This window comes from Ptiloglossa arizonensis, chromosome 3 (assembly GCF_051014685.1).
Source record: "Ptiloglossa arizonensis isolate GNS036 chromosome 3, iyPtiAriz1_principal, whole genome shotgun sequence".
NCBI classification, from domain to species: domain Eukaryota; kingdom Metazoa; phylum Arthropoda; class Insecta; order Hymenoptera; family Colletidae; genus Ptiloglossa; species Ptiloglossa arizonensis.
The window spans coordinates 9,964,773-9,988,601 of NC_135050.1; the positions used below are offsets into that span (position 1 = coordinate 9,964,773).

Genomic DNA, 23,829 nt, shown 5'->3' on the forward strand with positions numbered 1-23,829 from the left:
TGTTCATTACTGTTGAATTATTTAATAATTAATGTTTTTAATTGTTTTGTGAAATTTCGTTCGAATAAAATATTTTCCTTGTACTTTTGGGGTTTCATTATGCTGTCTTAAAATAAAATATACTAAATAAAATGAATTGAGGGTTGAATAGATACTTAAAGAATATTAGTTAATTGTTTAATTATACATATCGATAAAAGAAATCGTTGTTTGCATTAATCATAATAAGAGAATTCATTATTCGCAACAAATAAAATTAATCGTCCATTATACCCACGTATATTTGTTACAAAACATAATTCATCATATTTAATATTTTTCATATATTCATAAATTAAAATGAGGTTAAACTTAATAGAAGTATCATGCATATAGCATATTTCCAATTATAATACTACCAAAACAAATTTATAGTTTAAAAAATAAACAAATAAATTACTTCTGAACAATAATTTAACTTATTATTATTATACAGGGATTATCGGGGTTATATAATAAACATTTATCAATTTTAATTAGTTGCAGTACATTGTAAAATCTGTAAAATTAAATAAATCGACATTAGGAGAACACGACCCGTATACTCAAGCTATACTGAGCGTATCTCAAACCGCTCTACTAAATTGTACTGAAATCGGTGTATACGTAAAAAAAACATAATCTTACATGTAGAAAATAGTATTTAGATTCTTAAATTTTATCATTTAACGACAACAATGAGTTCTATCATTACGAAAAATAAATGCAACAATTGTATCGATAAATAAGATACAGTTAAAATATTTGACGAACAACAATGAAATTGAGTAGCCAATTGAGCTGGTAGAAGAGTGTATAAAAAGTTACACGAATATTTCAAACTTTCATCAATGAAATGCATGAAATTTCATTTGGTGTTTATAATATGTATAAACCACATCTCAACTGATGATGATTCTTAAGTGCTGCCTGAACATCCACATATCTAACTAACTGTCTTACATATGTAACAAGGCATACTAAATACATATAAATATTAAATAATGTTTCATATATCTATATATCCAACATGGTATGCGCGCGCACGTGTGTGTGTATTATAAATAATATAAATAATATCATCTAATCTAACATTAAATAATAGAAACAATCTTGTACATTCATGAAGTAATAAGCGTACGGTACGAGTGAGCTTATAAATATAGGAATGTATATCGCGCGAGAGATGGGAAAACAATTATTGTTCTTTGTCCGCTGAAATAAGAAAAAACTTATGGCATACTTTCGAGACAACCCTTGATATGTTGCCAAGCTTGCAATCCCTGTAATGTTTAAAAATAACGTTAATCTATCAGGATTGTATTAAGGATATAAAATGAATTGCAAATACGTGAAATATCAAATCATACTTTTCTGGCGAGCTTGAATTGTAAGATGCAATAAGTAGCCAAAATTTCTTTTAAATCTACCACTTTTTGATGTTGAAATCTCTCTATATCCATCATTGCTTTAATAGAAAAAGACCTAGAACGATCATACATATAAAATGGATGAAAATTAATTTCTTATAAGCTAATTTTTCGAACTAATGTTATTATGATTTCTGTTTTTATATTATCTATAAATTGAAAACGAACTTTGAAGAAAATTTGTTCATACAAAATTTTATCAAAATTTGATGAAAATGCCTTACATTAAATCTTCGTCTACTTGTTTTACAGCTTCTTCATGCTGTGCAATTCTTTGCTCTAGCTGTAGTATCTTCAATTCACGAACTTCCTCTGTATCCACAGAACCAAACAATCGTGATATTAACCCTGATTTACCTGTAACAGTAAATCTTATTATGTTAATAAGTTCAAAACCTTTAATTTAATTAGTAATAATATTTATCATAGAATAGAACCTTGCATGACTTTTTCCTTTTGGTCAAATGCAGCAGTCAAAGCATCATGAGTTTCATCTTTAGTTAATTGTAAGGCTTCCCTTCGCTTAACTACTGCTTGCAGTGCAGAAGCACCAAACAACCATTCTTTTAATTGATCTGCTATTAGTTCTTCCTCTTCAAGAATGGTGTCTATCATTGCTGCTAATGAATCCATATAATGGCCCGATTTCTAAGAAAAGAAGCTGTAATGCAGTGTGCTTTGCAATACACATAATTAGAGTGTACCATAATCTTATCATCTAAAGTTCTTACACAAAAGCTAATCATTTTAATTTTTCTAAGAATAAAAATATTCTAAAACTTTATACTACTTAAAACTTCAAATACCTGTAATCCATCACCCATGTCCCTTTCTATGGCACTCCATTCACTGAACACACGACCATAATTTGCATGTAGTTTGTACAAACTGTATTGCTTCTCTACTAATCGTGCTCGTACTCGAAGAAGATTGCATAAATTATTCTAAAATGGAAGTGAAATGAATATTATAAATATCTGATTCTTACATACTTTTAGATAATTAACATGCCTGAAGTTCAATTCCATAATTTTTTATTGTTTCAAAACGTTTGTCTGGTTTTCTTAATCGTACTGCTACACTCAGTGCTTTTAATTTTGATTCTGCTAATTGCAAGTATCCTGTATAAAAGCATAAAGATTTATAATATGTTTAATAAGTATATGATGTAATTTACTAATAAGATAGGTTGTTAATAAATTATTTAATTTACCAGTTTCTTTAATACTTTCTCTCCAGCCATCTTTTTGTTGTAGAAACCCCATAAAATGCTCATCACGAGACAGTATAGGATGCGATGCTACCCTTAGAAGAAAATTCTTAACAAAAATTTATAACAAATTTTTTAATGTTATTAATTTTTTCATTATGAGATAAATAAATAAATAAATATAATATACAAATGTGGATATACCTCAAGACCGGCTCTACGCCTGTCAACAAAGTCTGGATCAAATGTGTCAGTGGTAATTTTTTGCCATGCATATAATACTTTTTTTTCTGGTAATGGTGGCAGTACAATATATGGATAAGAAATTTCTAAATAAGTACGGAGCAGTTCAAATTCGGTGTACCGGCGCCATAGAGAACTTACTTTGGTGAGTGCACCTTTAAATTCAGGGTCAGTAACTCTACAATAATATTATACACTAAAGTAGTTTGAAATTTCAGATATAATTTTTCCAAAGAATTAAATTTACATAGTATCCTCATATTAAAAGAATACAATATTCATTTCATTATACTATTACTTACGTAGTCTCAATGAGGTAGACTGTATAAAATTCTCTTAAATTCAATGCTCCATTCGCTCGCTTTTCAGCTTCTACTACAGAGATCTCCATGTGATCAAATAATGAATCCTAATATACAAAATAAATAATACAAAGTCCTAAGATACATGAAATATAATTATTTGATTTTTTTATTATTAGGTTGTTAGATATAAAATGGTAAGTTTTCATAAACTAATATATTTGATTATGTTTTTATAACTGAAATATATCTACAAATATTATAAATTGCAGGTAAAACATACGTGTATTGTTTTGAATGCATCACTTGGTTTGTCAATAAAATTGATTGAAGTTTCTTATATATAGACTCATACTTGGGCAATAATTCTTATATAAATTTAAACTTTTAATAGATACAATATTAATTTGAAAAATTTAAATTAAAAAAATTAGTCTTAGATAAGATACATTGTTTTACATTATACATTTTTATCCTCAAACAATATATAATATAAAATAAAGTAAAAATGAACAAAGCAAATATGTATGTAACAAATAAATATTATGAAAATTTAACAACAAATTATAAGTAGTACAAAATTTGATTATTAAATTACATTAAAATAAAAATTGCAAGTATACATTGGCGAATTTGCATTATAAAAATAAAATCATGCAACTGAATAACATTCATTGATAACATTCCATTCTGGTCCGAGTATATATTATACATGCCTATTTCAAATATCACATGTAAGTTTAAATATCCTGGAACAATCGCGTGCACGTAGATACATATAGTATACTATAAGTACCGCCAACACTAGTGCAATGGTGCTCAACGAACTATTTATGACCTACTTTTACGTAGTTCTAACAAAATAGAATTGTACGTTTTTTTTTCTTTTAAGAAAAATACTGCTCGAAGAATGTAATACTTTTTTTCTATATGTGCATATAAATAATTTTCATACATTATATAGATACCTTCGTTAAAAACAATGCAACAAATACAAAATTTCAAATTTAATATATTTGTCTACTGAATGAACATGACTTAAATTCATTAGTAATAAAAACACAGCCATAATTTATTACACACAAGATCATAAGATGATATCATACATGAAGACGTGAGACTTCAATTACACATATTAATCATAACAAAGCATGAGAAACACTGGACACCGTTTCGATTATTTTATAATGAATATTATGTACGTTTTGAGTATCGTTATGAGTCAAATCTCGACTTTAAATAACGTTGAATTTTATAATTCACAAAACTGAAAACGGCAATCAACAAATCCACAAAGCTATTTTATAGGAGAACGCATTTGAAACGTACTATCGAGCGACGTGTATCGATTTGGCGGACGAATTAAAACCAAACGAAAATCGAAGCATTTCTTACCTCTTTTTGCGTCTCTGTTGTGGACACATTCGCATTCGCCTCCCTTTCATAATTCCCGTTTTGAAACATCTCTTCCATGATTTCAACTCGGCCTACAAATCTACAAAATAACAAAGGAATTTCGAAACCTTTTACATCACGTACACTTTCTCCATTACTGGTAAAACCGCTTGATTCGACTGAGCACTGTTCATTACATTTAACTAAATTCCCTTTAAAACTCTTCTCAATAAGGAGATAACTTTATTATTATTTTTCTTTCAAACACCGTTCGCCAATTTTATCGTTCTATTTGTAGCAACCTTTTTAATAAATTTAATGTTAGATATTAATTTGAAACCTAATCGCGTTCTCTAAATAATTTCATCCGATGAAGTTTTAAATTCTACCTAGGGATTTTTAGAGGTTATGTTGGAAACTTCTAAAATGGAAGCGTACAGTCGATTCTTTTTAGGATTCTAATAATTTACACAATTGTGCATTCCTTGAACGTCAAATGTGCGCAAACTCGTGAATAGTTCTCTTTTTTATCAAAGAATTTTGGCGGTTTGATATTTTTTGTTTGTAAAGGAAAAGAAAGAGGCACAAGTATTATAAAAATTAAATACAGTAAGTAACAATTTAATCAATTTCTTTTAAAGAAAAGGATAACTTTTCAGCCATAAATGTATTTCAATATTGATATACATATGCAGCACAATCACATTTAACATGTCAAATATTAAATGCAGATTTAAGAAAAGTTTATAGATAACTTTGTATAATGGCTAATATGATGTACTATAATAAAATTAATTGGAATAATAGTGTATTTTTGTACATTAAGAATTAATAAACATCTTCAAAAGAAAAATATTTGAGTAAATTGTTACGAAAATGTATCATGTTACAGTTGAGTAATATGATTTAATTAATATATTCTATTATGAATATCTATTTTTTAAATAAATAATACTAAAATTAATTAATTTCAATTGCATGTATCTTAAGTAAAATCATACAATAAATCACATTAAACTTTAAATTCAATTTAAAAATTGTTTAAATTTTAATTCAATTATATTTTCATGGATTTACATTAAAGTTAGAATTAACTAATTATTATTATTTATTGATGTTTTAAGTTTTAGAAATTTTTATTAGTAATATGTAAATAAATTTAATAGATAATTTTTTAAAGTTGTTCCTTTAATACAATACTTCAAGATTTGCACTTTAATTAATATATTACCTAAGAAATCACTGGCTAGCAAAATGATTAAAAACACTAAAGGATTGTTCTCAAATTATTCTACATTATACAATCATGAGATTTATTAAAAATCTCACTTACGATACACACTAGTTCTGCAATTTGTTTATAATTTTATGTATACATATAAAATGTAACAAAGTCTTAATTCTATATTAGTGTAATTGCATTGTATTTACATATTTATATGATGGAAAATCATGCATCCAAATTACACAGTTGGTGAAACACTAGGAACAGTATTTACACGTGATCCTTTCAGCTACAATTAACTGCTGATACAACTTCAATCAGCTAGATTGAACACAACATTTGAAAACACTGATATCAAGCAATATTCTTCGATTTATTGTTTTGTGGATGCTTTCGTGGTAGAAGAATCACCAAAAAGGCTGATACTGAAATATAAATAGGCTGAGATTTTTACAGTCACATGCACAGGCTATTCTATAATAAAAAATGATGGATAGAGATAAATTGCATCAATGCATTATTGTATGTTTAACACTTTGACAATTGCTGTACATATGTGTGCACTTAATTGTACTTAATTTTCAGTATTTTCTGTTTTTACAATGTTTACATTGGGTTCAAGCAACAAAATCTATTTTCATCTACTAATGAATATAAAAATATTTGTACTTTTCATTTTACCTTTATGAAAGTATTACCACTTGATTAGTGACGTTTTCTCAATGAAAATGAGTTTGAATATGATATTATTTGAGCTACGTTTGATTAAAAATAATTTGAATATGGTTGTGTTTAGATCCAATTTTATTGAGAAAACATTACCAATTCATTCATAATATTTTCATAAAAATATAATGAAAATGATAAAAACGATTTATTTACATTACTGGTTAACACACTAATATATGTGCAGCCACCAAACATGGTGGATAAGACAAAATTTGCTCAACCTAGATCATTCATTGTAACACTCCCTGAATGTTATAACATCATTTTACAATATCAAAATAATTATTAAAACTTTACCTAAAGAAGCAGAACCAATCATAAGAAAGGGACCTAGGCAGGATAAGTTGAACAGAACTGGAAATAATAAATTGCCTATAACTGCTCCGAGTCTACCAACCATCATTGTCAAGCTGACAGCCATAGTTCTGATAACACGTATAAAGTAATTGATCAATTATGTGTTTATAACGTAAAGTGATAGTCATTTCGAAAGAATTGTTATACCTTAAACAAGTTGGAAAATTATCGACAATAATGTTTACAACACAAGCACCACCTATGCTCGACATAGCAACAAAAACTGATGATAAACCAAGAATACTATTAGTATTTGCTGCCCAATAAAGAGATCCACAACAAGCAGCAGCTACCATGAAACAGGTTGCTGAAAATAAACATTGCTAGTTATTGTAAGCATATTTTAAAATTGTATGAAAAATCACTGTATCTTATTAAACATGTTTAATTGACTTTATTTTGTAATGATTTTCTTAAAAGAGATTTAAAACATTCAAAGTATGTTATGTTGAAATACTTAATGTATGATTCAATTAGTCATTGAATTTAACCATCTTACCTATAAGTTTCTTTTTTCCTATCACAGTGATCAATGTGCCAGCTAGAGTATACCCAATAACTCCAGTGGTAGCAATCACAATGGAATTAATAAATACTCTTGAATTCAAGACTGCCTAAAATCAAACATACACAAAACATGACAAATATAAGAATATTTTTAATATAGTGAAGTTTCAATAGAGGTGAGTTTGAACCTCAGTTTAAACCTCAGATTATATAATATTTTCTATTGACTTTCATTTGTATTGCATATGATATACAGAAACTGGGACAATATTCTTTTCATTACAAATAGATAACAGTTGAATGATTCAAGGGAATTTAACTTTTTATATCTTTATTTTCTCTACAATTGAAAATAAGTGACTGCATCTTCTTTTTTTAATTGAAATTTACATAAATTAAATATTTTCATAATTCTACCTATAGATCAAAAAGTGAATACTTTATGAGATCTGCAGGTAGCTGTGCAAATATTCTAATATGAAGAAATCCTCTACTTTTAAACATGTTTTATTGTCAAATACAATAAAGCAGCAAAGCTTTGATAAATACAAACCTGATAACACAAGTACTTTGTTTGTTGCATATTGTTGATAAGTTGAAGGGATAGTTACGTAGCAACAAGTCTAGTTAGAGGTGAAAGTAATGGATAGTAATGATCACAAATAATGGAGTTGTATTGTATAAATAGTGCTCCTTATTGAATTGGTATCTTGATCACTGTATAAATCTCGATACTTATAAGAATTATCATTCCCATTTTCCTACATTTATTAAACTTCTACTACACCTCATAAACCATTCACTTTTCATTACTAACTTAAATTGTTTTATACACTAATGAGGAGCAGAATTAATTTATAAAAAAAAGTGTATAGCTCCATTTAAACTAAAGGCATAATTTCATCTTGGAGGTTTAATCAGACATCCTTGTGGATGTAGTTTTATTTTGAGTTCCTTAATGATGGTATTTATATGCTATAGAAATTACAATCTTATGACCCATTGTTTTTTTAATTTGTAATATTTGTTGATGATTCCATGGAACCAAACATTGCAAAATATTAATCACCTAGTAAAAACAGTTTTCAAGAATTTAGGTCTCCTTGAACCATATAAATTTACTCAGAACATATACCAGCTTCTAGAATCACTTTATACAGGGTGAATCAATAACAATTGTCATTTGAAATAACTTGTCATTTATTGATTTTAATGTCTTTATCTAGATATCAAAGTGACCTTCAATTTTTTAAATGATATCTTATCTTTGATGAATTCAATGATCTGTAACAAAGTGACCTAAGCAACTTAAGTAAGTCTTACAAAACCTTAAATGCAAGGAGTTAACCATTATTATCTGATATTTCAGAGTGTAGAAAAATAATGTATATTTTATAGGCCACAGCACAATTCTAAAGAAAATATGTGGAATCGTTTAAAAAATTCAGTGTCACTTAAATATTAGGAACAATACAAGACACAAAAAAATAAAATATTTTTCTTCAATGAGCCTCATTAAATATACTATATTATATATAAAACATTTTTACCTAAAATTTAATATTTATCAAGTTATTTCAGATGGTAATTGTTATTGATTCATCTTATGTATGCACGTATGAAATAAAGAAGAAAATAATTGTAACTGTGAGTTTCGTAATACCGGTATGCACTCATGAACAACGTCTACAGTTTCATTAATGAAACTTGCTGAGGAACTGTGATTTGTTTGGCGTTGACCTAACATATAACAAAAGCGTGGCTGAGTGTTCGAATATTCCATTTTCGTGTGGTTGTTCTTGAAATGTTCCATCATTGTAAATAATTGAGGCATCCATAGTCTGATCGAGTTTGATCTACAAGTTGAACGTGTGTTATTGGCGTTTAGTGTACACTTATACAATAACGGAAATTATTCATAAATGTTCGTTTTTTTAAAACATTTTCAGGAAGTTAAATCGGCTAAGCCAATTTAAGAAATGAAAATTTTATTCAGATTTATAAAGTCTTATTAAAGTTTTTTTTCTTAATTAGGAATTATAAATTGTCATTTTACTAGTTTCAAACTTGTTTAAAAAGTATAGAATGTTGAAGTCTATAATTTTGACTTATTTTTACGAAACAAATGAATTTTCATCTTCACAATTATTAATCGTATGGAGTTCTTATGTATATTTTTTTATGAAATTCGAAACCAGCAAAACAATGACTTACACCCCTTATTTCACATGAACTACAATACATTTCAATTTCATTAAAACTGTTGCCTCATGAACACAAAACGTAATTGATTTGGCATGGAAGAACTTGTATATTTTACTCTATATCTATTTCTTCATATTCAAAATGTCACGTAAATGTTCTGTTTCTGATTATGCATCCTATCATATTTATAAATTATTATATTATTAAGATCAAAATAGTTAATCAAAATTATTCTTTTTTAAAGATAAACTTCTATGCAAGTGTATGTATTAAAAAAAATCAGAGACAGTGCAATTATTTTAAGAAAAAATTATTTATTCTGACCCAATCGTGGCACCAAGTTGGATCAAACCTATTGCACATAGTTTGTAGATATTTGGTGGTAAGAAAAGTGGTTTGATTTGTTGCCAACCCATACGCATTTTGTCCTTCATGTTCTCGCTTGGTCCTTTGATAGAATACTCGTCCTGAAGATCCTTTATCTGTGAATAAAGATTCTTGCTTTAATTTTAGAACTCCTAAGCCTCTTGCTGTCACGCGAGAGCCTAACGGGGGCAAAGGTTTCTCGAACCCATACTCCTTTTTGTACATTTACCCTGCAAAAAGGTTGTTTTGAAAAGGTTTGTGCTATTTAACCATTTTGTACTTTGTAATTATGGTAGTACTGCATTTTACATTAAATTTATATTAATTTATAAAGTAAAATAATATTATAAAATAGAGTACTGACATGAGATTAGTCTGAACTTGATTCTTCTGATGTTAAATATGACTGACAGAGTACAATGTTTACCAAATGTTTTCTCCATACGTGAGTTTTGCATTATAAGCAATTACCTATATTTCGTTCGTTTTTTTTTTTGTCTCCATTACATACTGGTAGCATCTTTCCTTTTTTGTTGGCACTGTATCTTTTGCTATTCTTGTTCTTAGTGTATTTCCAATAAAAATTTCTAAAGCATGTATAACATGTTTTCCTAATTCTGTAATGTTTAAACTTCTCTTGAATTTTCAATTTGTTTTTCCTATATTTGTTTCACCTTCTTAGAGAAGGTGAACAATAATTTTTTATACTATTCCAAGTTGAATTATTTAAGATAAATAGTGTACACAATTCAAAGCTCTTATATCTATAAGTGTATAACATTGAAAGAGGCCATCTTCGAGCCCACGTTTACAAAAATATTTTCTAGTCATCTGGTTAACTGCATTAGCCCTCGCACCCCCTCCCCCTCCGGCCCTTTTGGTTTCATTACAAAATTAATCGATACGACCACATAACAAAATAAACAGATGCACTGGATCTAAGAAAATACGGTAAACCGTATGCAATTATAGCTATATGTAAAATTTGCTTCTTATCCGTAAGATAAAGCGAGCAATTTATTCAGAAATCTAGGTAAATGTAACGAGAACAATTTATTCAGACATCACCTAGATAGTTTTGCATGTTTAATATTTCTTACCGGATATGTATCTGGATCTTTGCCGGTATTAACCGAGTATATTTTCTTGAAAACCTCCAGCGCCTCTTCTCTTCTACCTTTCAAAAGCAGAAAACGCGGACTTTCAGGGAACGCGAACATTGCTACGCAGGCAAGAAACTCTGGTAACGAGCAAATTGCTAAAAACACTCTCCAAGAACTGATTTCTACCGTTCTGCTCAGGATATTTATGTTCCATTTTTGTGGTATGATTAGCCACGCAATGCCTGTAATGAATATTTTCAAGCTTTTGTAGAATTTCTTTCATTTATGTATCGACAAAGTACAGTTTTATAATTCATTATTAGAACAAACTGTGATGTATGTACATATGTACCGTTTCACAAATTAGAAAATGTTCCCGTGGTGGGAGATGTATACTCTGACCCCTTCTCTCACAATGTGTTCCCACAGTGCTATTTGATCATAGACTCAGTTCCCCGTTCAGTTCGTTGACAGTAATATTTTACACGTTATTTTAGTTCGAATTCCACCTTATACCTTTCGTCAGTTTCTTTGTTATAATATACATGAAACGCGTATTAAACAAAAAGTAATAAAGAATAAAGAAATACGTGTAAAGCTCGTTACAATAATTTCTTTATAACAATTCTTACGAATATCGAACATAAAAAGAACCGAATATTTTGTCGATGGCACCTTATCAGTTTTAATTAATTGGTAGTAGATTAACTTTCTATCTCAAACAATTTTCATGGTATTAAATGTCAAAGTATCAGAGAATTGAATAGAATAATTTTATGAGTTTAATATTTTCAAACCTGTTTCAGATACAATATTGAGATATTGTGGAAATTAATTTTTCAACACCATTCTCAAATGCTGTAAATTTAAAAAGAGTTAAAACTGTATAAGATTGTGATCCTCGTTTCCACTACTCTAAGTGGCTTAAACCATTTCCTTAAGGATCTTGTCTAAGTTGCCGAGTTATGCATTGATGTATATTAGGTCATTTCATACATATTTACATCTAATAATTTATAAGATTTATTTCAAAGCTGAAATAACGTAGATTTTTAATAAGAAAAAATATGTTCGTTAGAAAATTCTTATTTTTTTCAACGATTGTTATCAAATTTTAAAATTTCTACATAGAGCTTAATCGGGTCTTGTACAAAGATTGGATATATGATTATAGAGACAAAATATAATAAGTATAGAATATTAAGAAAAAGTGACACTTACAAGGCAATGAAATGTTTCCAAGTGAGAAAAACACACCTAACCACATATAGGTTCGAGATCGTTGGGTTTCATTGTGTACTTCTGCTAAATATGACATCAAGGCAGCGTACGGTCCAGATATACTGTAAGTTTTATAGAATTCGATTAAAATATCACGAAATCATATTCGTGAAAAATGTTAGCGAAATACATGTATAATTCCTACGTTATACTTTTCGTTAAATTTTAATATTGTTAAAAAAATCAGTATTTAAAAATTTGTATAAATTTTCAATAATTATTTATTTTCCTTTTTAAACTTCTTATTGTGAATATTTTTAGTTCAGGAAACTTCGCTTGTTTATTTATTTTTCTGCAACTGACTCGTGTGAAAAAGTACAACCAAATAAGGGCTCAAATGTGCCCTTAAATCGAATTTGATTTGTTTCAGCTTATCCAAAAATATCAATCTATGCCAATTTTTAACTTTGCATCTCTACTAGGATGAAGGGGGGGGGGGGGAGGTACTAGAGAGCAAAAAATCAAAATCAGATGTTTGCTTAATTTTTCCTATTCTGTTGCATGAAAATTTGTTCAAAAAGTTGGAGACTCCTAAAACTGTTAAAAAATGTTGATTTTATACTGACAAAGTCACCGAACCGCGATTACAATTTTATTGTAAGTGTATATTGTGGTTACAATTATCGATTTTGTTAAAATTTTTCAGTCTGGCATACCGTGTATAATTTACTTATTGTGTAATAATTTATAATTGAAATTTTTTCTTTCAAATTGTAATCAGGTGACTAAACTTTAGGAGCAACTCAAAATTCTATTTTAGACAAATTTAAATACGTCTTAAATATTCAAGATGAGTCACTAGAAGCAGAATATTTAAGCATCCCTCTTAGATATGAAGATAAAAATATGTGAAACACAATTGATAGTTCTGAAGAAACGAATTTAGTAAACATAATTTGTCATTTCACAAAATTATTATTTTCAGAGTTATCAAGTTCGTATATTTTTTTAATGAAATTACTTATAGTAAATCCCACTATATAAAAAATTTAGAATAATACATGTTATCGTTAATTTCTTGGTTTACCAATGCCCTATTAAACTGTTAAAAGTAATTTCTGCTCGTGCAACGATACATGATGCCTTGATTGAAAAATAAAATGTGGATGTTATTAAAACATAAAATTCACATTCATATTTAAATCGATTCACTTGAATACGTATGTATATAAGTACCTACTGGTATATACATTACAGTTAAGAAGTATTTGATCGTGGGTTGAATAAAATTCAAATTTTATTTTTAATTGATAAAAGTATGTAGTCATCTCTTCGAATTCACATGTATTTTTATTAACAATTTATTTTTTAAATCAAATGTATATGCTTGTGAATAATAATCAAACTCGTACGCTTTTCTCAAAGGTACATGTAACAAGCGATCATTAAAACTATAAGTATTTATAACTATATTTCTCAATGACATAACTTACCAACATTGTTATAAGATGGATATATGTTATAAGTAAACATTAGTTTTGTATATTTTGAACAAAATAATTGATCCCTGAAGAAATTAATAAAAATATCGTGTCTATTATTCGAAACTATTTAAATTCTGCGTAGCAAATGTTTCTACCTTCAAATTTAAAAGAGATATAAAGGTGCTCTGGTTCTGATGACTCACCCTATGTATATGACTCTTCGAACGTATCGGAACACCTAATATTTATATGCGAGTCTTGCTTCCGCGGAAGATTAACCTGCTTATCCTTTCAACCAAAGTCACAATAATCTTCACAATGATTTCCTAGAATTTCATGGTATTGATCGTTTTTGTATCAACTTACATCACACCGTCGAGAAATTTGAACAAAATTAAAAGCCAAGAGGTGTGAGAGAAACATGTCGCCAGACTCAAGATCCCGGTGAACATATAACCGTAAAACATGATCTTCTTACGACCATACGTATCGGTCATAAATCCCCAGAAAAACGAAGTGCTGATCATACCTGAAAACAATCGAATCTTCAATAACAGTTGCCGAATCAAAGGCTACGGTTTATCTGCAAATATACAAGTTGTAAAAATAACAAAAGGTTAACCTTATAAATAATCAATAAAGATCATTGTGTAATAGGGAAAGGTTTGTCTTTCCAAAGACTTTAAGCTGACATAAATATTAAGTGTAGAAATTAATTTTAATCTAGAAGTGATTGCAGTTCCCAGACTGTTGTTTATTCTCTAGATCGAAATCTTCTTTCCGAAACCTTCGGCATCAATATTGAAGAGGTGGAATGAGATACAGCATTCTCACCGAGAGCATCAGAGATCATTTCTGCAACTTCAGTGGCATTTTTTTTTTCTTCGATTAAAATGCGAAGAGTACACAATGACGAACAAGCTCCTTGCCATTTGAGTGACACGAACAAGCGCCTTGATTTTTTTTAGAGTGTATAAACATTTTATTCAATTATATATTCTCCATTTCGGAAAACGAAATTACTTTCCGAACAACCCAATATTATCTTTCTAGGTCGTGTTGCCCGATTTAGGCAATCGTTTATTGTTTTTGAAAGCCAGATGTCTATACTATGAGATTCTGAAAATATCGTTACGGTGTTCGAAATTGTAACTAGCTCTTCATCATCACGAAAGATGGAAGATTAAAATTAATTTGTACACCTAATATTTTTTTGTTCGGAAAGAAAGGAAAAATAAAGAACAGAGTTTTTCATTCATTCGATGCATCTCGTATGAGATGTTACAACCTGTTTCTGTTTTTCAAAATATAACCAATTGAAATGGAATTGCTTTTTGATATTTTTTAACTGTATGAGAGGCCTTTAAGTGATATACATGTATGTGAAGTACGGTTACTTTGAGCGAGTTGGTAATGTCCTGATACTTTTAAATACATGCAGTGGAACATATATTTCTATACTTTTGTATAATCTGTTTAAAACGAAATAACAGCTATCTGAAACATTCTCTTCAATTATTTTATAACCTTGAAAAAAACAAATTGTGCACTTCGTACGAGACACCTACTATATTGCAATGTTGGGGATAAAATTAGTTTGTTTCAAAATTGAAGTGTTCAATATTGATATTATTCGTGTAACAATTCATAAAATAGTGAATATTTATAATAACATAAAATCACAACTTTGATTTGATAGTGGAGTTGATGCTAGTCACTTAAATAAAAAAATAATTAAGAACCTGTTATATTCATTTATTGGCAGCAATTATAAAGTATGACGAGTTACGAGTTTGTTAAAAATGTTTAAAAAATTGTTTACGAAGAACACCATTCCTTAGACGGAAATTTGACGCACATTTAAGGTGGGAATACTGTAATTCCAAGTAACTGATAAAGTAACGTTTAGCGAAAAATTAGTATGCTCTTTTTAGTTGATATTACCTCTTTCCTAAAATGTGGAACTGTCATTACTTGTGAAGTTTTTGTTTCGAAGCAAGGTTCCCAAACATAATTATATATAACGTAATTGAACTCTAAGAATTCCCTTCCCCCGTTTCTAGTTTTTAACGTGGTGACTCGTGCTCGTGTTGGTCTTTCCATCATTAAGCTTAATCGATAATTACTATCACCGTTACGTAAGTACCAATAAGTGAATACCACCTGCGAATGTCATCGAGTTGAGTAGACCCTTGTCGAACATGCTAAGGCCGAGGTCGCATTCCGCCGATGGCAACACGTATGATATCGCTGATGACGAGAAGATACTAGAAAAACTAGCCGGCAGCACAGCAAGCAGCAACAAGTAATTAAACTTTCCATAACCTGTTGGAAAATTAATATTGTAGAGTGACACTTGTTCCTAAGGCTTATTCGATAATAATCCTTGCTCAACTAATTTGCATCAGTGACCAGTACTCTAAATGCGCCCATTTATACACACCGATTGCCAATGACATAGATCCAAATTAATTGAAAGCCACATTGATGCAAATTAATTAAAAGCTTATTCGTTTGCCAACTCAGTATCACTGGCTTGTTCGTTCGTTCAATAATAGACTTTGAAGTTGCGAAGAAGTAAATAATAGATGATAATTTAATGAAAATTGTAAAGAATGTAACGAGTAGTCAAAATGATGTTTGAATGTGATTTTACTTTTTGCAAATGATGTTCATTATTTCAGTTGAGATAGTTACTAAATGCAGTGAATATTTTTCATGAAAAAAGATACAGTAGATTTTTGTTTATTTATAGTTAACATTGATTTCTTGAAATATCAGTTATCGTAGATTATTGACTTGCAAATTGACTTAAAGAACCATTAACTCGAAAAGTAAAAAATAGAATAGTATATTTCTTAAATGGTTAATTTATTATAGAGTATAATGTAAAGAAACAAAAAATGAAAGATCTTGATTAATGATTGATTGATACGATGGAAAATTATTCGAAATTATTCAGATATTGACTTGAGCATTTTTTCTTATATTTTTAATGACAAAAAGAAAGAATGATTGTTCTATTTGTGAAGCACCACCCTCTATGATTAGATGGAGGAATATTACTCTAATAGATTATATAATTCGTGCATGCTTACCAGATTTTATTATAGCTCGTTCAAAATCTGCTGGACCAGGCTCCTCAGGCTGTACATCCTTACCTGTAATTATAAATATGTAAAAGTATGTTTTTAATTTAAGTCAACAGTGTTAATTTTTCAAGCATAATTTAATATTTATTAGTATCGCAAACAATTTTGTATTAATTATATAAACGTTTTCGGCGTAAACGAATGTCCTCGGGTGTAACAGTTTTTAGTCATCGATTAATAATGAAAATGCTTCTTGAAAATTATATTATTCTTTGTATGTATAATTGTAAAACTTTGCATTCGAGAATGATCGATTAAGTTAAAAACGATTATTTAATTCATAAAAACATTGTTTATAATGTCAATGAATATTAAAATATGGGCGAAGAAAAATATTATTGATTTGGTATATTTTTAATATCTTTCTGCAATTGTATAATATGTAGGTACTGTATTCGACCCGTATAACATTTTTGACGTTGAAAAATTGAAAATTGTTTAGATATCACTACGTTAGTTTATGAGAAAAGATTCACGAGGAAAAACGAGAATCATTTAACGATTGTAAACTTTACATACTTTTAATATTCTGAATTCTAAAAACACATAATCAAAAATTTGATGTCTCGGACCCTCGACATCTATAATACCACCGAACAAGTTGTTTAATCCGACAGTTAGATACTACTGATATATGTAGATACTTGACCCCATCGCTGGTCATCAATAAAAAATGTGGAAGAAAAATTTACACCATTTTCAAGATGTTCGTAAAGTAACATTTATTAAAAGAAAATTAGTATCAATCAGACTGTATTAGAGTTTGAATGGCTGATAAATGTCACGAAAAATGTAAAAAGTATCTTTATCAAGTATGACAAAATTTATTTGTGAATATTATAAGAACATTTAAATGCTTTATGCAATTGCTTCATGCAATTCTGTACTACACTTTCGGTTACATATTATAAAGGTTATGAATTTATAATTACTATTAAGTATCGTGATAATAATTATACATTCTTAAATTATTTTCAAAAATAAATTGTTACTGTGGAAGTAGAATAAATATAAGAACATTATGGATTCCACTATAGTGCCAGGAATGTTATTTATATCACAATATAAATAATAGAAAGTTTAAATAACATACATCGGAATTGATTGTAGCTGAACATTGTAAGTATATCAGTGATCCTTTCAATTATCATTGTTAACACACTATGCTTGACGAAATTAGATGACGATATTAAAAGTTGGATGTTTATTAGAGATATAATATTAATGTTTACTTCTTGTTTCACTATTTTCGGAAAATAATACCGATTTTAAATTTTAAGCCGAAAGTATGATTTAAATTTAATTTTGTATATTTAGCTTCTTGTGTATATATTGGTAAAAAATTTCACAATCTTTTATGCAATAATGTATTAATCATAGGTTAAAGAGACTCTAATAATAAATTTGATAATAATGATTACAGTATAATTTAAGATTCCAACTGTTTAATCGTACATGTTGTACGGTTATGTTCTTTCAAAGCAAAACTGATTATGAGAAATTACGAGAAAATGTAATAAATTTTACGCTCAAGTAACGAATATTCAGTTAAATTTCAATTAAATTTGTCGATTTACAAGTTTCTTTTAGAAAATTACATTTAGGAGACGTTATGTTAACCGTGATTAATTACAGTGGCCAGATGACGATGACCGAAACTTAACTGAAGTACAATGTGTAGATATACCAGAATTCTTGGCCAAATAGTTGTTTACATCGAAGCTTATTACTTCCGTATACTGGAATAAGAAGAGCTATAATAAATACAGGGTGCTCGAAAACTTTCAAACCTAAACTTTGGTAGCATATCTTTATTTCTATTTCATATTTTTATTTCATCAATCAAAATTGAAAAACACGTTAGTTTCTTAAAACTTTATGTGCAATATAACGTATAGTTCATCCTTTGTCGTGTGATAGTATTTTAAAGCAGCGGTTCTTAAATTACTGTAAGACGTGATACTATTTAGTACAGATTCCTGGATTAAAATTAAAGTTAATGACACTTTTAATAAACCATCATGAAATAATTTGTTGTTAAAAGATATACATGATATTTGGGTACCTTGATGTGCAATGAATATGACATTCAAATTCTTATTCATGTAACAAGTAATAACTTATGGAAATGGTCTTTAAATCCTGAATTACCAGTTATACGTGTTTAATAATGTCGTTGATAAAACAGTCCGTGCAGTATGTTTTCTTTTATCAGATTTGAAGAGCAACATATGCTCAATATGAATATTCCTTGCGTTCACTTTTAACTGAAATGAAATTCACGGAACAGAGGATTCGACACACAGTTAATTACGTAGAGGCTCATGAGATTACTTACTGTTACCCACAGTAATTAAACAACTAGTATTGAGAAAAAAATTTTAAAAACAATTTAACCGGCATAGTTTCGTTATCTCGTTATCGTGAAGCATGTGCTCGTATTCAATCTGCTGGGGAAGAAGTGAATCGGCTCGATGCGATCGGTACCGAGGGAAAATTCCGTAATATATGGAGTTAGAACAACAGTGTGTTCGAGCCTTGGTAGAAATAAATATTAATAAAGCCACCATCCTTCCATCGCCGCTGATCTCGCGAGTGTTTATCACAATCGAATGATTATATATCTATGACTAATCAATGTGTATTTCTTGGATGTCGCAATCGTGGCCTTTTAGATTTTCACCCGCCACTTCCGGAAAAAACTTGTGTAACTTCGTACACTTCGACAGTGATATCTATCAATGATCGTCGAAAACGTGCAGCGGTGTTCGGAAAGACATAGACAGTGTAACTTAAAATTAACGTGACACTTAAATATGAATGATACATTTTGAAATACGTGTTACTTAAAAATGTCCTGTTGTTATAATCGAGAGCAGACTGGGCCAGTAATTTCAATCTCAGCTGATCCTGTACTAGGGGAAAAGGAGAGGTAGTTACTTATCAATTTAAACAAGACACGTTAAATAAGGTGTTATTTTATTTCTGTAATAAACTGGTCTCAACAATTTACTCATTTGAATTACACAATTAAGTGTATCTTTTACTGTAGAAAATCTTTTTTCTACTGCCATAAGTACATATGAATGTTTTGATACGATGCTATGTTACTATCTCGCGATCAATATACAATATACTTTAAAATGAAGAAAGCTCTTTCGTGAAATACTTGTGTTCTTGAAAGTGTCAGTAGATGCTTCTAAGCTGCTGTTATTAGAAAGCTCGTTCAAATTTGCAAATAATTTATTTAAAACAACAAAAACAAATTTACAAGCTTCGAATTTGTATATAAATTTATCAGTTAATTTATATGCTTTTTAGTACGTGTACTATTTTGAATCTTTTCGAATACTTGAACAAAAATTTAACAAAGCGAACGTACTGAATACTGGAGTGATGAGTATTGTTGAGTAAACAAATAACTAGTTTAAGTCGATTAGTATAGCACCAAATATTATAATTATTTGTCTCCTTTTCTCAATAAAGTTATTTCTTAATTTAATAGGTTCTGCCTGAAGTTTATTAAATATGCTGAATTGACTAGTTTCATAAAAAATTAAAAGCATATAACATTAAAGTAACTTTTGTTCTTTGCAGTGCGATACCCACTTCCGTTTATTGCTACTTTTTGTAAAATAATATTTCCGTGCAATAAATGGTAAGCCTCCAAACACTTCTGATGTTGATGTGGATGATATTCTAAATAATAGTTGAAACAAGAATTGTCAGGCTTTTTAAACAAGTCAACGCCTTGTTCTTCTTCCTTGAGGATTAGATTTTTCGTACCAATATCAACTTTATCAAGCGGTAAATCAAAAATTTATTTCTCCACACTATCATGGGATTCTAGCGATGAGATTTAACCTTCTACAAGAATTTCTTGAATATCGTTCGTTGTATCACTAGATTCGCTAGCAGATACATCAAGCAAATCCTTAACGAATGAGAAAAATTTTGCATCTTGTAAGCACAGTTTTTGCTATTAATCGTTCAAATTTTCGACTCCACCTTTTACAGTAGACTGTCTTTTCCTACCGTTTTTACGTACATATGTTTAATATATTTAACACTATGTAAAATCTGGTATAAAACATGGATAAAGTAAAGTATGAGTTTAATATAAAAAATAATATTGAATGGTAGTCAAGTAAAAATAAAATTCATAAAATTATTTGGTAAACTACCGCATTCTCAGTATCGCTAGTAATAATTTAAAAATAATAAGAATTATAAATAAATACATGTATATTGTATCAAACTGTACATCGCACAATGATTAAGTGAAATGCAAGAAATCGATTTAATTTTAACAATTTTTACTTGTTGTCGTAAATAATGTCGAAATACTAGTATGTACATTACGTCGATTTCAATAAATTTTATGCAATTTTCGTAACTTATTATGTACCACTACTACATACATATGTATATAGTATACACTAGTTTCTATTTCGATGGAGAAAATGTAACGAATTCTGACTTGAAGAAGAAATAATATTGTACGTCAACTCCTTGACAACTTATCTTCAGTAGCGACACTGGACATACGTACACATGTACATTTTTTACTCTCTCACATAAAATTCTTTAACTTTTGGTTTTATTTATAAACATAACATTAAAATTTATAGCGTAGTTTGCACTCGTTTTAAGACCTGCAAGAATTGCATCGGCATGAAATTTGCGAAAAGTAAAGCTGTGACTAATATACAGAATTTATAGAATTTTTGTAAAAAGCAAATTTTCGATCAAATTGTAGAACGTAATTTTAGAACATTTTTAAATAAGTAGAATGCTAATGAATATTATTCTACAATCAAAATTTAAATAAACATTTTAAACTAAATTTAAATTCATTACGGGTATTTTAAAAATTGCAAATTTTACAAATAATCGACTGAAAATTGTAATATAATTTGTCTGCCATATAGTTTCTTCAATTTAGACGATTCTTTTTCTCCGTCAAATGAAAAATTTAACATATCATCAATACCAACATCTCACTTTATTTTATAGTAACGAGTGTGATTAAAATATTTTATTCAAGAGTACACACCTATGAATAATAAAAATTTAAACTATTGGATTGTTCGGAAAGTCATTTCGTTATCCAAAATAGAAAACACATAATTTAATAAAATCTTTATACACTCTAAAATAATCGTGTTTTATTTTCACTAAAAAAAAAAAAAAAAAAACGAAATGACTTTCCGAACAATCCAATAGTTTTCTCTTCCAAAAAAAAAAATGTTCTTAAAATCACTCTTGGCGAAGAAAAATGATTTCGTAATCATTTTCACAAGAGAGAATCTTGTCTCTTCTCTGACGTGACTTTCATTCAAATCTATACTGATAAAATTCCATTCTTCACAAACATTCTGCCATCACCATTCCATAAAACTTGCCTCTGTACTTCACGGAAGAATTCATTAAATATCCTCTTATTTGTGCGCTTCAGTCTCTTCAATTAGTCGTCGACAAGACTCACGGTAAAAACTTTGCACAAAAAGATGCAGAAAACGGTAACGTTGGTGACAGATAAAATAAAGAAAACAAACCGAAAAGATCACGTTTGCGCGCCGGTAAAATTGCAGTCTGCACTGCAAGACGACGAACGTAGTTTCAGTCGCAGACACCGCAGATGCCTGTCATGAAACTACAATTCGCGTTGAAATTGTGCGAACGCAAAAGGCAACTGTATCGTCTATGTAAATTCCGCCCCTGGTGGGGCAAAACAGGTTGCTGAGGTAAATTGCGGCAGTGATAGGCAAACAAGTCATTTCCACCTACAATTTTATGGTTGCACGTTGTACGGCTGTAATTGTTTCATTTTTTGTTGAGAACTTTGCTGACGAGCATCCGGTACACCCGGTTTCCTCGAGTGTTAGCTCGCTGCAGAGGTTTCTGCGGATTCAAAGCGATTGATAAATACTTTGATACACTTATAAGGAACATATTTATAAGTAACATAATTGGTACACTAATAAGTAAGATAATCGATACTTGTGATTGACTTGTGACTAAATGATAAAAGAAGGTAGCTCTGTTTGGTAATATTTCAAGTTGAACAGGTTTTGTAGGTATGTAGGTTTTTACAAAGAAAATGATGAACTTGCGAAAGATTTTGTTCATTTTTAAATATATGTGTGTTATTGTAAAGGGCAATATTTCGGGCGACTACTTGCTTTAAAAAAATTCTATTCTATTTTGCGAAACAAAATTATGTTATTAATATCTCGAAAACTAAGAAGTATCCGAAGCTGATATTTGCTTTTTCTAGAAATTTCGTATTTTTATGTACGTAATTGTTTGCAAACTCCAATCTTTTCTTCGGATTCATTTATATGAATAGCACAACTTTGATAAAATTCAAGCCAAAGTCGATGAGACAAACAAAATTTTAAAGCTCGATTTTTCCACTTTTTACGCTATAAACCATTTTTATCAAAGTGGTATTCAAAGGGTAAAATCCGTCCTTTAAATGAGGGGTGTGAAATTATAAAAGTTTTTAATGTTTATCTAGCCCTGCGGATTGCAAATTACATATTTTTACCATTTTTAGCGATACTATTCGAAAGTATGATCGTTTGCCTTTAAAATAAGTCAAATCTCATCGAAAAAAAAGATATTTTTTAACCATGATATAGCCACTTTAAAAAGAAACTAGAAATCTTGATCTTTTTTATAAAATGACACTGAATTCTTCGGTCTAACCCACTATGGAAGATGGTTATACACGAACAAGAAGAAGCTATGATTCTACTTAAATAAGCTGTGAAAGGTAAATCCGGCCTAATCAGAAACCAATTCTTTTTGAATCGCAAACACAATCTTTTACAATCTTTTACGAGACTAGAGAAAAACGTAAAGTTTCACAGAGTC

General features: G+C 29.1%; 2 protein-coding genes across 4 annotated transcripts; both read right to left on the reverse strand.

The window, feature by feature from the left end:
* Positions 1-303: 303 nt before the first annotated feature.
* Positions 304-6,169, reverse strand: LOC143144461 (sorting nexin-4). 2 transcript variants are annotated; one of them, XM_076306891.1, is made up of 11 exons: positions 6,030-6,169; positions 4,599-4,698; positions 3,204-3,310; positions 2,863-3,079; positions 2,662-2,767; positions 2,460-2,569; positions 2,255-2,392; positions 1,886-2,096; positions 1,673-1,805; positions 1,389-1,503; positions 304-1,301 (listed from the first exon to the last, which is right to left on the reverse strand). In XM_076306891.1, the coding sequence occupies exons 1-11, from the start codon at positions 6,050-6,052 to the stop codon at positions 1,251-1,253; spliced, it is 1,311 nt and encodes a 436-aa protein (XP_076163006.1). In that variant the 5' UTR covers positions 6,053-6,169; the 3' UTR covers positions 304-1,250. The 2 variants fall into 2 exon arrangements, with proteins under 2 accessions (XP_076163006.1, XP_076163007.1); XM_076306892.1 differs by lacking the exon at positions 6,030-6,169 and adding an exon at positions 4,988-5,007 and having other exon boundaries at positions 305-1,301.
* Positions 5,789-22,616, reverse strand: LOC143144460 (synaptic vesicle glycoprotein 2B). 2 transcript variants are annotated; one of them, XM_076306889.1, is made up of 12 exons: positions 19,099-19,163; positions 16,894-16,956; positions 15,959-16,120; positions 14,162-14,324; positions 12,312-12,433; positions 11,088-11,332; positions 9,946-10,103; positions 9,080-9,272; positions 7,409-7,523; positions 7,057-7,216; positions 6,850-6,977; positions 5,789-6,248 (listed from the first exon to the last, which is right to left on the reverse strand). In XM_076306889.1, exons 3-12 carry the CDS (start codon positions 15,996-15,998, stop codon positions 6,178-6,180), a joined length of 1,395 nt encoding a protein of 464 aa, XP_076163004.1. In that variant the 5' UTR covers positions 15,999-16,120; positions 16,894-16,956; positions 19,099-19,163; the 3' UTR covers positions 5,789-6,177. The 2 variants fall into 2 exon arrangements, with proteins under 2 accessions (XP_076163004.1, XP_076163003.1); XM_076306888.1 differs by lacking the exon at positions 19,099-19,163 and adding an exon at positions 22,353-22,616 and having other exon boundaries at positions 5,790-6,248.
* Positions 22,617-23,829: the final 1,213 nt, after the last annotated feature.

Bases quoted from the DNA above. Each gene is read 5' to 3' on its own strand.
- LOC143144461 (XM_076306891.1), bottom strand. From the start codon at position 6,052: ATGATTTTCCATCATATAAATAT. The intron at 4,699-6,029 runs GTAAATACAATG...GTTATTTTGTAG, and splicing joins ATTTTCCATCATATAAATAT to ATTTGTAGGCCGAGTTGAAA. The intron at 2,570-2,661 runs GTAAATTAAATA...GCTTTTATACAG, and splicing joins AGAAAGTATTAAAGAAACTG to GATACTTGCAATTAGCAGAA.
- LOC143144460 (XM_076306888.1), bottom strand. From the start codon at position 22,377: ATGAATTCTTCCGTGAAGTACAGAG. The intron at 14,325-15,958 runs GTGGTATTCACT...GATTGTTTTCAG, and splicing joins CAACTCGATGACATTCGCAG to GTATGATCAGCACTTCGTTT. The intron at 7,217-7,408 runs GTAAGATGGTTA...GTTTATTTTCAG, and splicing joins AGGAAAAAAGAAACTTATAG to CAACCTGTTTCATGGTAGCT.